Below are 14318 nucleotides of genomic sequence, written 5' to 3' on the forward strand. Positions count from 1 at the left end.
CATTTACAGTTCACCACAGATCATAAAAAGTGCTATAATTACGTGATTCCTTGTCACAAAAAAAATCAGACCTTTTTGTTTTCGGTCACTCCTAGCCCTGTTCTGCAGATAACACCATTTTTTCCTTTTTTCCAGACATTTCAGGTCTACAACCCTTCTTCAGAACCACTATTTTTCTGTTTTTGTGTCAGATTTCCAGGATCTGCAGTATTTGACCTGTTGCGCCAAATATATAATGTGTGTGGTTATTATTTAGCAATGCAGGATGACAGACCTTAAAAATAATGAAATAATGGAGTATTAGATGCTCTTTCTTTGAGGTTAATTTATCCATTTTCCTCCACCACCCCATCCCACTTAGCTTTTCAACTGTTTCTTCCCCACCCTTGGCCCTAGAGAGAATTCTGTTCTCCAAAATTTTCATTCACAGATAAGGCTCTCGCTATCTGTTGGTTGTGAATGCCATTATCGACAACCTAGATTTTGGGGAAATCCAGCTTAAAAGAAATGACTGTTCCTTCTCGTAAAAGCCTCACCACCAGGCTATAATTGCCATCATGTGCCCTTTCAAATTCTCTCAATGATAGAGTAGCCCTTCATACCAAATCCCACTTTTACCTCTTCCAACATTCCTTTGGTACTATTTCCTCACTCAAATATCTCACTGTCTTTCATCCCTCACATATTTTGCTTATTCATTATTGGATACTACCTGCCCAAGCCACATACTAACTTTCACAACCGGGATACCTTCCTGTCCTCCCATGCATTAGCCTTTGCACAGAGCAATCACTTATCCTCGATAACTTCCACCTGCAAGCAAATGCTCTTTGAGTATTTATATCTGACCACCTATTCTCTTTCAAAGTCATGCTTCATGTACGCACTCTCAGCCATAACCCCTTATTTCTATCTTCTCTCATGCTCCCAAGGTCTCAATCATTTACAGACTTTATTCTGATCACTGTTTCACTGGTCTTTCACCCTTTGCACCCCTGCAGCTGTTGACCTACTAACTGTTCTCTCCACTCTGTTTTTGAAATTGTGTTCCCACTGTGAGACATGCCTGGCACATAACTAGCATAGCCACTCTTTTTGCAGATTTAGCTTGATGATGTAAAACATTGGCCTACTTATCTCTGCTCAGCAAAAACCTCCTGTTACTCCAGAACTATCAGGAATGCAGCCACAAGCCCCTCCAGTGCATACTTCTTCCTTAAATCCTTTCCCCACCTTCATTTCCAATATCAAGTGTAAGGAGCTCATGGGTTAAAACTGAGACCATCCAAAAAACTAACACCGTCATAAACCCCCTTCTTCCTTTTTCCTGCTTCTGACCCCATCCTGAGTTGTCTGCTCTCACTATCTTAAACTTCCAATCACTTTCAAAACCACCCTACTCCTAAAAACAAAACTTTCTCAGTCCATCTGTTTTATACAACTACTTACCAACTTTAAACTTTTGTTCCTCTCTAAGAGTCTCAGACATATCATTGACATGCATCTCAGTCTTCATCTCTCTCAAAATGCCCTCCCAGTTTAGTTACTGCCTTGTCCACAGATCAATTCTGGTCAAAACAACAAAATTACATCCTCTATGATCAAAATTGTGGTGTGTTGTTGGCTTCTTGTGGTTAATAATTCATTATTATTATATCTTCTCTATTATAAAGCTATGTAAGATGTTAATGTCTTATCTAGACACAGTTGTGCATATCAAGCACTGATTTTTCTTCTTACCCCTGCACATTGTGCTCTTGAGTTCCGTTAGGATCTATATGAGGTACCTTTTTGTCCTTACGTGTTAATGAGCTACCCCTTTGGTAACATGATCTGGAATCAGCTTTAATAAGTATGTTATAGATAGCCAACTTGATCTTATCACCACTTCCCTGAACTCCATAATTACCTCAGTGCTGCCAGACCACCTGTTCAACATCAAGTCATGAAGAATCAAAATTCAGGAAACTTGCTTTCAGTTCCTGCCATAAACAGTTCATTGTTACTGACTCCCATCTCCCTATCCAGCAACTCACTCAGGCTAACCAGTCCATCAAAATCTTAGCATCTATTCCCAGGACGGAAATTGAAACGTGCATCCTCATCATTGCCAAGAACACTTAGTTCCAGCATGACAGCATTGCCATCCTCAATTATTGCTATTGAAAGCATTATCCATGCTTTTTTCATTGGAGACTGTTTTTCACTATTCTTTAATCTGACCTCCCCTCCTGCGTACTTAGAAATGACAACTTGCTAAAGCTCAGCTGAACGTATCCCACATTGTCTCACTTGCTCATCATCTGTATTCATGCTAAATTACTTTGGCCTCCAGATCCTCAATGCAGTTGATATAAAACTTAGTCCTTGTCCTCATCTTCAAATCTCTCACAGGCCTTCCAACTTTATCTTTGTAACATCTTTTATCCTTTTTGCACCCGTCTCAACTTTGGCCATTTCTATTTCCCACCCTTTCTTTGCTCCAGCTTTGATTCTTATCTCTGACTATTCTTCTGTAAAACTCTCCACTTTTCCTGCTTTTTTTTAAAACTTTCTCAAGACCCATTTTTCCAACCAAGAGTTTGGTTACCTCGTCTTCCATGATCTAGCACTCATTTATTTACCTATATCCAAGTAATTCTTGACAGAGGTGTTACTGGAGCATTCTCAGCAATTTTCAAACAAAGTGAAAATGGAAAATTAAAGAAAATGCTTGAAAGAATAGGTTGACGAACTGGGATTCAAGAAGAATAGATATTAAGGAAGCAGTTTAAAGGTGAAACTGGCTTCTGGAATAAGCAGGGTGGTTAAAGAACTGGTGACTGAGAAGAGTGAAGTGATTTAAGGAAAACTGACAGTTGCATAAAGCTTCTGCTTAACCATCCCATAGAGCAGGGCTTCCCAGACTGAGTGTTGCGACGGCCTGTTGGGTCACGAGGTAAGGTTCTGGGATCAGGAGCCCTGATACAGCTTTGGCTACCATGGAGCACAGACTGATTTCTGACACCTGTGAAGTCCCTTTAAATCCTCCTGGGTTTTTTTTGTTGGTGGACGTAGCCTAATGGACTACTCTCTGAGGCCCAATTACTGCTGCAAAAAAAGGCCTGTGTAAAGGAAGGTGTTCGTATTTTTTGTAGAAAGCCTATTTCTTCAATAATTAGAATCATCTTGGATCAATAATCAGGATTATAATGCATTAATATTTATGATTCTATCACATTAATAATCAAAATCCTGTTGCATTAATAATGAGTTTCCTAAAACATTAATGCTCAGATTCCAATTTCATTAATAATCAGGCTTCAATCACATTCATAATCTGAGTCCTAGTACATTAAGATTCAAGTTACTACTATATTAATAATCAAGATACTATTACATTAATAGTCTGGTGCCTATTGCATCAACAATCGAGATCTTATTGCATAAATAATGTCATCTTCCATTAATAATCAGGATCCTATTATGGTAAAGCAATTTGCCAATTGTCAATAATATGATCCTGTAAAATAATCAATATGCTATTACATTAATAATTAAGAGCCCAAATAGATCAATAATCTGTTAATAATTCAGTCCAACAACTCTCTTACTCCCAAATTTTCACACCGGGGTCACACAAAGCCTGAGGCATTAAAATGGGATGACATTGGCAAAAGGTTTGGAAAGCATTGCCATAGAGTGTAGAAGAGCATGCCAAGAGCAACACCAAGAATATCTAATATTGAATTTCCAACCTGGTGAAGCTACAGCTACATGCTTGGTAAACAGCAGAAGCAGTGTGCTATAAGATAGGGGTTAAACTATCTCACAACCAATAGATCAGATCAAAGCTTGGCAGTCCTGCATTTATTTATTTTCATAGTAACAGGAATCAACAATTTAGCTCCTTAAGTTTCTTCCACCATTCAAAGAGATAATGACTAATGTGTGACCTAGCTCCACATACCTGCCTTTGTCTAATGCATTTGGTTAACAAAAATCTATCAATCTCTGATTTAAAGTTAACAATTGATATAGAATCAATTGCCATTGTCAAAGGAGAATTCCAACCTTGTACCACCCTTTGTATGTAGAAGTGTTTCTTAATTTCACTTCAAAGTCTGGGTTTAATTTTTAGACGACAACCCCTTGTTCCAGACTCCCCAAGCAGCTAAAATAGTTTCTTTCTATTTACCCTATTTGTTCCCTTGATAGCAGAAATAGTTTATTTCTATTTATCCTATTGTTCCCTTGATGTATTAAGATCACCCCTTAACCTTTTGAATTCCATTGCATATAACCATAGTTTGTGTATGTTTACCTCGTGATTTAACCCTTAGTTTTCAGGTAAATTTATGCTGCACTCCCTCCAAGATCAGTCTTTCCTTAGGTGTGATCCCGCAAACTGCTCATAGTTTGCACAGAGGTGTAGCCTATCCAGGGCTTTTGTATAGCTGTAGCATAACTTCTACACCCTTATATTCTAGTCTTCTAGACTAGACTGTGCAACATCTTCAGCTGGAAGTACTGAGTGAATGATTCATCTTGTCTTCTTCCTGAGGTATGCACCATCATATGCCGGTCTTCAGTCAATTCAGTTCACTCCACATGACGTCAAGATATGGCTGTGCGCACTGGATACAGCAATGGCTATGATCCTTGGCAATATCCCAGTTTGAGTACTGAAGACTTATACTCCAGTTCCAGTTCCAATGCAACTATAACACTGGCATCTACCAAACCAAAGTGGAAGATTGCCTAGTATGTCCTGTCCACAAAAGGCAAGACAAAGCCAGTCCATCCAATTACTGCTTCATCAGTCTAGTTTCATTCATCAACATTGCTGCAGGCGTTCTTTGGGTGGCATCCTAGGCCCAACTATCTTCACCTGCCTCATCAATGACATGACCTTCAAAATAAGATCAGAATTGGGGATGTTCATTGTTGATTGCACAGTGTTCATCCCATTTGCTGCTCCACAGATTGTCAAGTAGTCCGTGCCTGCATACAGCAAGGCCTGGCCAACATTCAGATTTGGGCTGATGAATGATGAATAACATCAGTGCCACACAAATGACAGACAGTGACCATCTCATTCTATCCACCTCATCTCTGTATTCAACAGCACCACCATCAACGAACCCCCCACCACATCAACACCCTGGGAGTCACCATTGACTAGAAAATTAACTGGGCATCTACAAGAGCAGGTCAGAAGCTATGTATTTTGCAGTGAGTACTTCCACCATCTCCAAGACACAAGTTAGCAATGTGATGAAATCTTCTCCAATTCCCTGGATGAGTGCAGCTCCAGCAACACTCGGGAAGCTCAACAGCATTCAGGAAAAAGCACCTTAAGCATTTCCCCCCCCCTTCCACTCTACCATCCACAAGATGCATTGCAGCAACTCACCAAGGCTTCATCAAGAGTACCTGAGACCACCACCACTTAGAAGGGCGATGACAGCAGGTGCAAGAGAACATCACCACATTTAAGTTCGCCTCCAAATCACCCACCAACCTAACTTGGAAATACATCGCCATTCGTTCATCTACACAGGGTCATCCTCTTTGGACCCCTTACAAAATATCACCATGGGAGTACCTTCACACATGAATGCAGCAGGGGTAGGCAGTGGTGTAGTAGTATTGTCACTGGACTTGCAATCCAGACACCCACAGTAATGCTCTGGGGACTCAGGTTTGAATCCCACCATGGCAGATGGTGAAATTTGAATTCAATAAAAAAAAATTGGAATTAAATGTCTAATGATGACTATGAAACCATTGTCAGTTGTAATAACAACCCCTCTGGTTCATCAATGTCCTTTTGGGAAGGAAATCTGGCCTACATATGACTCCAGGCCCACAGCAATGTGGTTGACTCTTAAATGCCCTCTGAGCCATTCAGTTCTCAAGGGCAATTAGGGATGGGCAATAAATGCTGGCCTATCCAGCCAAATAAAAAAAAAGTTCAAGGAGCTCACTGCCACCTTCTCAAGGGCAAATCGGGTGGACAATGAATGCTGGCCTTGCCACTGACACTAACATCCCACTAACGAATAAAACCAAAGCTGAAAGATAAAGGAAGCAGTCAGAGCAGTTATGAAGATTTGACTTCATTTATTGGCTCTTCACAAGAACTTTTTGATGGCAGCAGTGTTTACATGGAGGCTGCAGGGTGATTTATCACCTTCAATTTTACTGTTTAAACCCTAGTGGAGAAAGACAGTGATCAATTTACATGCTTAAAATCTCACTTATTGGATGTGATCTGTTAACAGAGGCTACTGGGAGATGGCAGCTTACAGAATTATACTCTAAAGCCTTCATGTCATTAGGAAATTTTTTCTGCAAGGCAAAATTCTAAATGACCTACTTCACTTGAAGGCAGTGGACAGATTGTTGCAGTTTTACTCCAACACTTTTTAACAATTGCAATATTCCAAGAATGTGCCAGTGAAAATATTATTAAAAAGGTATAATTTGTGAAGCATGTAATATAAAACTAAATTATAGCCAGGAATGATAATTGTGGATATGATAGTTCGGATTTTCAATTAATTGCAGTTATTTTGTGTGATTAATGCATTCATTTTATTGGGGATGCATTTTTAACATGCATTACTTGTGGAAGTTGCATTGGATTAGCCATCCCAATAACCGGAGGAACACTATCAGAAAAGTAGAATTTAGCTGTTCATTGGCTTGGTATTAAAAATCCGTTGTGAATCATACTGCCCCTCTATTTTTTCCTCTGTCCTTCCAACCCTGGCACCAGGAGTCAAGTGACACTATATAGCTGGAGGAATCCTCAAAGGAAACATAGATGATAATTGCAAATGAGGTTGAAGTGGCAGCCAGTTGACACACAGCACAAGGAAGATTAGCAATAAGGGATGAGACCTGGGCCAGGATCAATAATCAGTCGGTGAGGCCAGCCTGATCCCACAACTTTGGGCAGAATGACCATCCCATGAGACCTGAAAGCACAAGTCTTGTGTCTCCAAGTACACAGTTTCCAAAAATAAAAACAAAAAATGCTGAAAATATTCAGCAGATCAGGCAGCATCTGTGTAGAGAGAAACAGAAATAATGTTTCAGGTCAGTAAAAGAGTTCCCTTTTGATTGCAACAGCCTTATATGAAATGAGCTTGGATAGTTTTCATCCACTTCCTCTCACAAAATGGCACTCAATTCAGCATGAATGGAAATGCACATGGACTACTAGAGGGCTGGTGTGGAAAATGGGTAAATGTTACACTCATGCAGCAGGGACTGTATTTCTGAGATTGGGGACATTTGAACAGAGTAGAGAGAGCTTGACTTGATATTTAACTGTGTGAGTGGGAATGTCTAATGCTGACAATGGGTGGCTAATTGGAAGATAAGCAAGGAAAAGGGAGCATTTCAAAATTCAACAAGGTCATTATAAATGTATTTTTCTCTTCCCATATTGTGAAGGAACAATTTTTTAATATAGCTTTGATTTTTGGTAATTACCTGCAGATAATTCAATAACGTTGCCATCTTCAGCAAAGGAACACATCACGGTGTGTCAAAATGGATAGAACACTTTGATCATTATTCTGCCATTACACTTGTCTGCTAAGAAAGCAAAACCAAAGTAAAAATACCTCTTACCAACTCTGTGTATTGTAATTGGACTGATTTCAAAAGCTGTTCAACTTTCTGCCTTATTCAAATAACTATCATCAACACCCTGAGTTTCCTGAATGGTAACTAATTGCATCTCAGTTGCTCTGGGACAGTTAAAAGATGTTTACTGTAACAATTGACTAAAACACTATTGACTAAACATGATCTCTGTAAGCAACTTATACTTTATACCACAGATCAGAACACCTCCCTTCTTATTAGCACAGCCAAAAAAACACCCTTCACGGTTACACATTCTGCTGTCCTTTATCTTAGCTCCCATGGCTTTATTTCTGTTCTTTTCTCAGCCTGGCAACTTGCAATCTTAGAACTGTCTTTCGCAGAGGGGTTTTCTTTTCCTGGCTCCTCCTCCTAGCCCAAACTAGGCAACTCTTCCAGCCTCGTTTTAGCTCCCCACAAATTTGGCCTTTCCAATCCAAAAGCAAGCTTTCACCCGCATTAGTGCATGGTGAACCATAAGAGATGTTTTTGGCCTCTTAAGAGGCCAAATCTTTTTCTCCAAGATTCCCGAAACACTGTTTGTGATGTTCACTGATACTCCAGGAAAGCCTGCAACCTGATCCTTAATATAGCTTCCTCTACACCCTCCTCCATGGTAATGTGAATCAAATGGGCCTTGTATCAAGGTAGAAATGCTAATTAGCTACCCTTGAGAGCCCAACTTTCTCATTTTGGAACTAAATGGACAGCTTAAAGCACAACTGTTTACCACCCAACATTTGCAACGCTTTTCTGAGACTTTGGAGGCTTAGTCTCCACCATTAACACACAGACTGCTACTATTGGCTCCAAGTATAAATACCTTCACCTTCTTCCCAGTAAAGCTATCTAAGCCTTCCTTTGATCTCTAACAATTAAACCATCTAGGCTTACAGTCAGGCAGACTTCAGAACAGGTCACATGACTCCCTTCATTTAACAAATTTAAAGAGCTCCAAAACATCATAATCTCATAAACCTCATAATTGGAACACCTTAATATACAATAAAAGCAATTCCTCATGTTTCACGTTCAGATGGTTTACCTGATGAACCTGGCAGAGAAAGATATGCTTGGCAGAACTTTAGCATTCAGCTCTTTCTTTTACCTTTCACACTTTTGGCATATTACAATTCACAGTTCGTTTCAAATATTTCTTTACTCTTTGAATTCATTTTATGGTTGCAGTTAATTGAGCTATGTTCTTAACCATGAGAATTTTTTTTCTATTTCTGTTCAAATAGATATCGTGGTTTATTTGCTTTTATTACGTTTTCTTTTAGCTTCAAGAGAATCAAGATGAGATAGAAAACATGATGAACTCTGTTTTCAAGGGTATATTTGTGCATCGATATCGGTAAGTGATAATTTCTGCAACTTGGAATAATTGGAAATGTTGCAGTAATCAATTATTGTACAGTTATAATCTCCAATTAAATATTGGGAAGGCTATTGCCATTGTCTTTGGACCCGTCACAAACTCTGCTCCCTCTACACCAATTCCATCCCTCTCCCTGGCACTTTGAGGCTGTACCAGACAGTTCACAACCTTGGTGCCGTATTTGACCCCAAGATCAGCTTTTAAACACATCCATGTCATCACTAGGATCGCATATTTCCACCTGTGCAACATCATCCGTCTCTGCCCCACCTCAGCATTTCTGCTGCTGAAACCCCTGCCAGGCCTTTGTTATCCCCAGACTTAATTATTCTAATGTACTCCTGGTTGGCCTCCCATATTCTATCCTCCATAAACTTGAGGTCATCCAAAACTCTGCTGCCATTGTCCTAACGCGTATCAAATCCCATTCACCCCTCGCCCCTGTGCTTGCTGATTACTTTGGGTCCCAATTAAATGACACCTCGATTTTAAAGTTCTCATCGATGGCCTTGACCCCTTCCTATCTCTGTGATCACTTCCAGTCCTGCAACCCTCCATGTTATCTCCACTCCTCTAATTCTGGTCTCTTCTGCATCCCGGATTTTAATTGCTCCACTATTGGTGACCATGCATTTAACTGCATAGGCTGTAAGTTCTGGAATTCCCCTGAAACCTCTGTGTCCCTTTTATTCTCCTTTAAGACGCTCCTTAAACCCTACATCTTTGATCAACCCTAATATCTCCTAATGTCATTTGAGTTTTTTACTACTTTACTGGCAACCTCTGAATGGGTCAAAAAAGAATGAAGTGCTTCTTTTGAAAGGGGCGCCACTAGTACACAGTGACAAAATAATTCGAAACTTCAGGTTAAAGTGACATTCCCAAGGGTGATGATGCATTCCAATCCCCTGATGCCCAAGCACCTTAAGATGTTTTTATTAAAAGCATTAAATAAATAATAATTGTTGTTTGTTTTAACTCTGTGCACCAGTTAAGATTGATGTACACCCAATTACTGCTTTGATTAGAAGGGATTTAAAAAAAAACAGTTAATCCTTGAAATTGAGTGGAGTTCTAAAAATAATTAACTGCTTGCTCTGCATTGTCTTTTTTATAGTTCTGTATATTAGATGTTTACATATGACATTAGGTTTAAAAATACCTAAGAGATAAACTTCCAGAAAAAACAAAGAATAGAAAATTTGAGAGTTTAAAATTGGATTATATTGTTTTCTAGTGATGCAATCTCAGAGATCCGAGCCATCTGTATTGAAGAAATTGGTGTGTGGATGAAGAGTTACAGTGATGCGTTCCTCAATGACAGTTATTTGAAGTATGTGGGATGGACACTACATGACCGGGTAAGGATTGCCACTGTAAGTTATGTTTTGGGGTATAGGAAGGGAAGATTTTTTATTGCTGTTCTATAAGTGCCCCTTAGATGCCTGTGCATTGAATCACACTTTGGAGAGACACTGCTTCCGTTCTGACAGCAGCTGAGTTCTCCGAGCCTTCTGCTAACAGTAAGTGGTTTTGTTCTATGCTTTGCAAAACACATTAGAGGCATCTAATGGTGAGAGAAGGAAATGCACCATGTGATGACCCATAACTATTAAAGGTACAGAATATTCAAATTTTTATGCATCTCAAAGTTAATGCAAAAAATTGTGTAACCTGGATAGCCAAGAGTAGGTCATTTTGTTCCTTGAGCATGTTTCACCATTCAAATCGATCATGATTGCACTGTGAACTGCCTTTGCTCCATGTCCCTTCACACTTTTGGTTAACAGAAAACTGTCTCTGATTTAAAGTTAACCATTGACTCAGCATCAGTTTCAATGTGTGCCAACTTTTCTGTGTAAAAGTGTTTCCCAACTTTACTCCTGAAAGCCCTGGCTCTAATTTTTAGGCTATGCCCACTTGTCTTAAACTCCCCAACCAGCGGAAATAGTTCCTCTCCATCTACTCTATCAATTCCCCTTAATATATTGCAAGCTTTATCAAATCACTCCTTTATCATCCACATTCCACAGAATGCAACCTCAGTTTGTGTAATCTCCCGTTGTGTTTAAACATTTGGAGTCCAGGTTTCATTCTGGTAAACCTTAGCTGCACTCCATTTCAAGCATATCCTTCCTGAGGTGCCATACCCAGAGCTGCTCAGAGTACTCCAAGTGTGGTCTGATCAGGGCTTTGTACAAATGCAGCATGGCTTATCACCCCTTGTATTTAAGCCCACTAGATATATTAACATTCCATTAGCCTTTTTGATTTCTTTTTAATACCTGTTCATGATATATTAATGATCTATATACATAGACCCCAAGTCTCTTTGGACCTACAGTACTCCTAGCTTTTCACAATTTAGAAAGGACCCTGATCTATTATTTTTGGTGCAGTGGATGACCTCATGCTTGCCAATATTGAAATCCAATTGCCACAGCTTTTTTCCTTTATTCACTTAATTTACCAATATTACTTTGTAATTTTATGCTTCTATCTACACTTAAAATACGGCCTCTCTATGTGACGTCATCGAATTTGGATGTGTGATTCTGTCCCATTATCTATGTCGTTGGTAAATAGAGTGGATTGTTGAAGAACCTACATTGATCTTTGTGGGACATCATTTGTTACATTCTGGCCATTATCGTTACACTCTGTCTCCTGTTGCTCCGTCAATCCCCTAACCAGGGTAATAATTTGCCCTCAATTTCATGAGCTTCAACTTTAATTAACAGTCTCTTTTGGAGAAATTTATCAAATGCAATCTAAAAGTCTAGAAAAAAGAACTAAGTGCTTCTTTGGCCTGTTCTTTAGTCACCTCTTCGAAAAAAATTGTCAGGTTTGTGAAGGGTGATCTATGTTTTATAAATCCATGCTGATTCTCTGCCCAGCTGAAAATTTTCAAGACATTTAGTCACTCCATCTGAAATTTTAGACACTAGGAATTTCCTGACAACAGATATTAGGGGCTAACTGGTCAACATTTCCCTAGTTTTCCCCTCTCACCTTTATTAAATAATCACAGAATTTTAATGGCACTGGAGGAGGCCATTTTGGTCCATCATGTTTGCAGGTCTCCAAATGAGCATTATGACCTAGTGCCATTTCCCTGCCTTTCCCCTTACCCTTGCATATTGTTTCTGTTCAACTAACCATCTAATGCCCTCTTTAATGTCTCAATTGAACCTGCCTCCTCCACACTTCCAGGTAGAGCATTCCAAACCCGAACCACTCGTTGTGTGAAAAAGTTCTTTCTCACATCACATTTGCTTCTTTTGCAAATCACTTTAAATCTGTGCTCCCTCATTCTTGCTCCTTTGATGAGCAGGAACAGCTTCTCTCTATCTACTCTGTCCAGCCACATCATGATTTTGAACATCCCTATCAAATCTCCTCTTAGCTGCCTTCTCTCCAAGGAGAACAGTCCCAACCTCTCCAATCTATCCTCATAGCTGAAGTTCCTCATCCCTGGAACCATTCTTGTAAACCTCTCATGCACTCTCTCCAATTTGTTCACATCTTTCCTATGGTGTGGCACCCAGAACTGTGCACAATATTCCAGCTCAGGTCTAATGAGTGTCTTAGATAAATTCAGCATAACCTCCTTGCTGTTGTACTGTATACCCTTATTAATAAAGCCCGGGATACTATATGCTTTATTAACTGCTCTCTCCACCTGTCCTGCTACCTTCAAGATCTATGCATATATACACCCAGATCTTTCTGCTCCTGCACCCCTTTCAAAATTGTATCCCTTATTTTGTATTGTCCATGTTCTTCCTACCAAAATGCATCACCTCACACTTCTCCGCATTGAACTTCATTTGCCACCTATCTGCCCACTCCACCAACTTGTCTAAGTCTTCTTGAAGTTCCACACTGTCCTCCTTGCAGTTCACAACACTACCAAGCTCTGTATCCGCAAACTTTGAAATTGTCCCCCGCACACCAAGATCTAGATCATTAATATATATCAGGAAAAACAAGGGTCCCAATACTGACCCCAGGGCAACTCCACTCCAGCCCGAAAAATACCCATTGACCATTACTCTCAATTTCCTATTTTTCAGCCAATTCTGTGTCCACGTTGCTACTGTCCCTTTTATTCCATGACTTTTCTCTCAAATCTGTTGTGTGGCACTGTATCAAACGCCTTTTGAAAGTCCATGTGCAACACATCAGCATTACCCTTATTGACCGGTCCTGTTAACTCTTCAGAAAACTCCAGCAAGTTAGTTAAACACTATTTTCCCTTTAGAAATACATGACCCTTCCTTATCAACCCATATGCAGTTTTCCAATCTAAAGGAACATTTCCTGAATCGAGGAGAAATGAAATGTCCACCAGATTATGTATTTTCCCATTTGAAGAGTTTGCCACTGGAATGGATTCACTTAACCTGGCTGAGATAGCATAGATGGAAAATAGATCTTCGGTTTCCAATCGCAATGTATATTGACTAATACAACTCACTAATAAAGTCTCGTTTATGTTTAGAAATGCTTTTATTTTTGTAAACTTAATGATCTCATTGCTGAATGACCTTATCCTCTTTGTTGTGGAGTTGGAAGTAGAAAGCTACATTTAAACTTGTTTAATTGATCATGAGAAAATTTGCCTCCTCTGAGAATTAGATTGTGATGAAAGTCACATTTTTAATTTCACTTTTGGAATTAAAGTTACATTGTCATACTTTCCTCCTCAAGATAACAGCATTTTCCTTTCTACAATTTCAGCATTATTATTTCTTCAGTTTTTTTTGAGAGCAACAAGTGTATTTTTTTAAAAATGCAAGTTTAACTGTTGGACATTGTCACATTGATTATTACCTGTTATTACAGAGTTATTACAACTCTGCTTAACTTGTTCAACAATACTAGCATTTCACAGGTTTTTAAAAATGTAGATGCCAATTAATGTTTCCTATTAACTTCCTGCACTTACCATACTTTTGAGAATTCCTGTTCAGATCTAGTTACATATTTATTTGAGTTTTTGCCTCTAGTAACTTTTTGGAGCAAAATGAAACTTTTACTTTATTCAGAAAATAATAAGCTACTTTATCAAATTTCCCCTGCTCCATGCATTTCACAGTTTTCCTCTAATAATACAATAAATTTTTTTTTAGATATTCTGCCATGGTACGTGTTGTTTTGCATAATGCAAAATCCAGTATTTGAGTTGATGTTATCATTATTGAAGTATGATTACTAAATAAAGTTAGTTTGGTTTTCAACAGTTTTATGAAAGCAAAGATCTTCAAGATATACTTAATTAGAATTTATGTCT

General features: G+C 39.0%; 1 protein-coding gene across 3 annotated transcripts in view; it reads left to right on the top strand.

The window, feature by feature from the left end:
* LOC121290419 (cohesin subunit SA-1) overlaps positions 1–14318 on the top strand; it is a 229758-nt gene that overhangs the window by 179036 nt on the left and 36404 nt on the right. For all 3 annotated transcript variants that reach the window (XM_041210861.1, XM_041210867.1, XM_041210873.1), the window contains 2 exons: positions 8925–8998; positions 10260–10383. In XM_041210861.1, coding sequence (XP_041066795.1) covers positions 8925–8998; positions 10260–10383 — 198 coding nt within the window. The remainder of the gene's footprint in view (positions 1–8924; positions 8999–10259; positions 10384–14318) is intronic.

This window comes from Carcharodon carcharias, chromosome 2 (genome assembly GCF_017639515.1).
Source record: "Carcharodon carcharias isolate sCarCar2 chromosome 2, sCarCar2.pri, whole genome shotgun sequence".
Lineage (NCBI taxonomy): Eukaryota > Metazoa > Chordata > Chondrichthyes > Lamniformes > Lamnidae > Carcharodon > Carcharodon carcharias.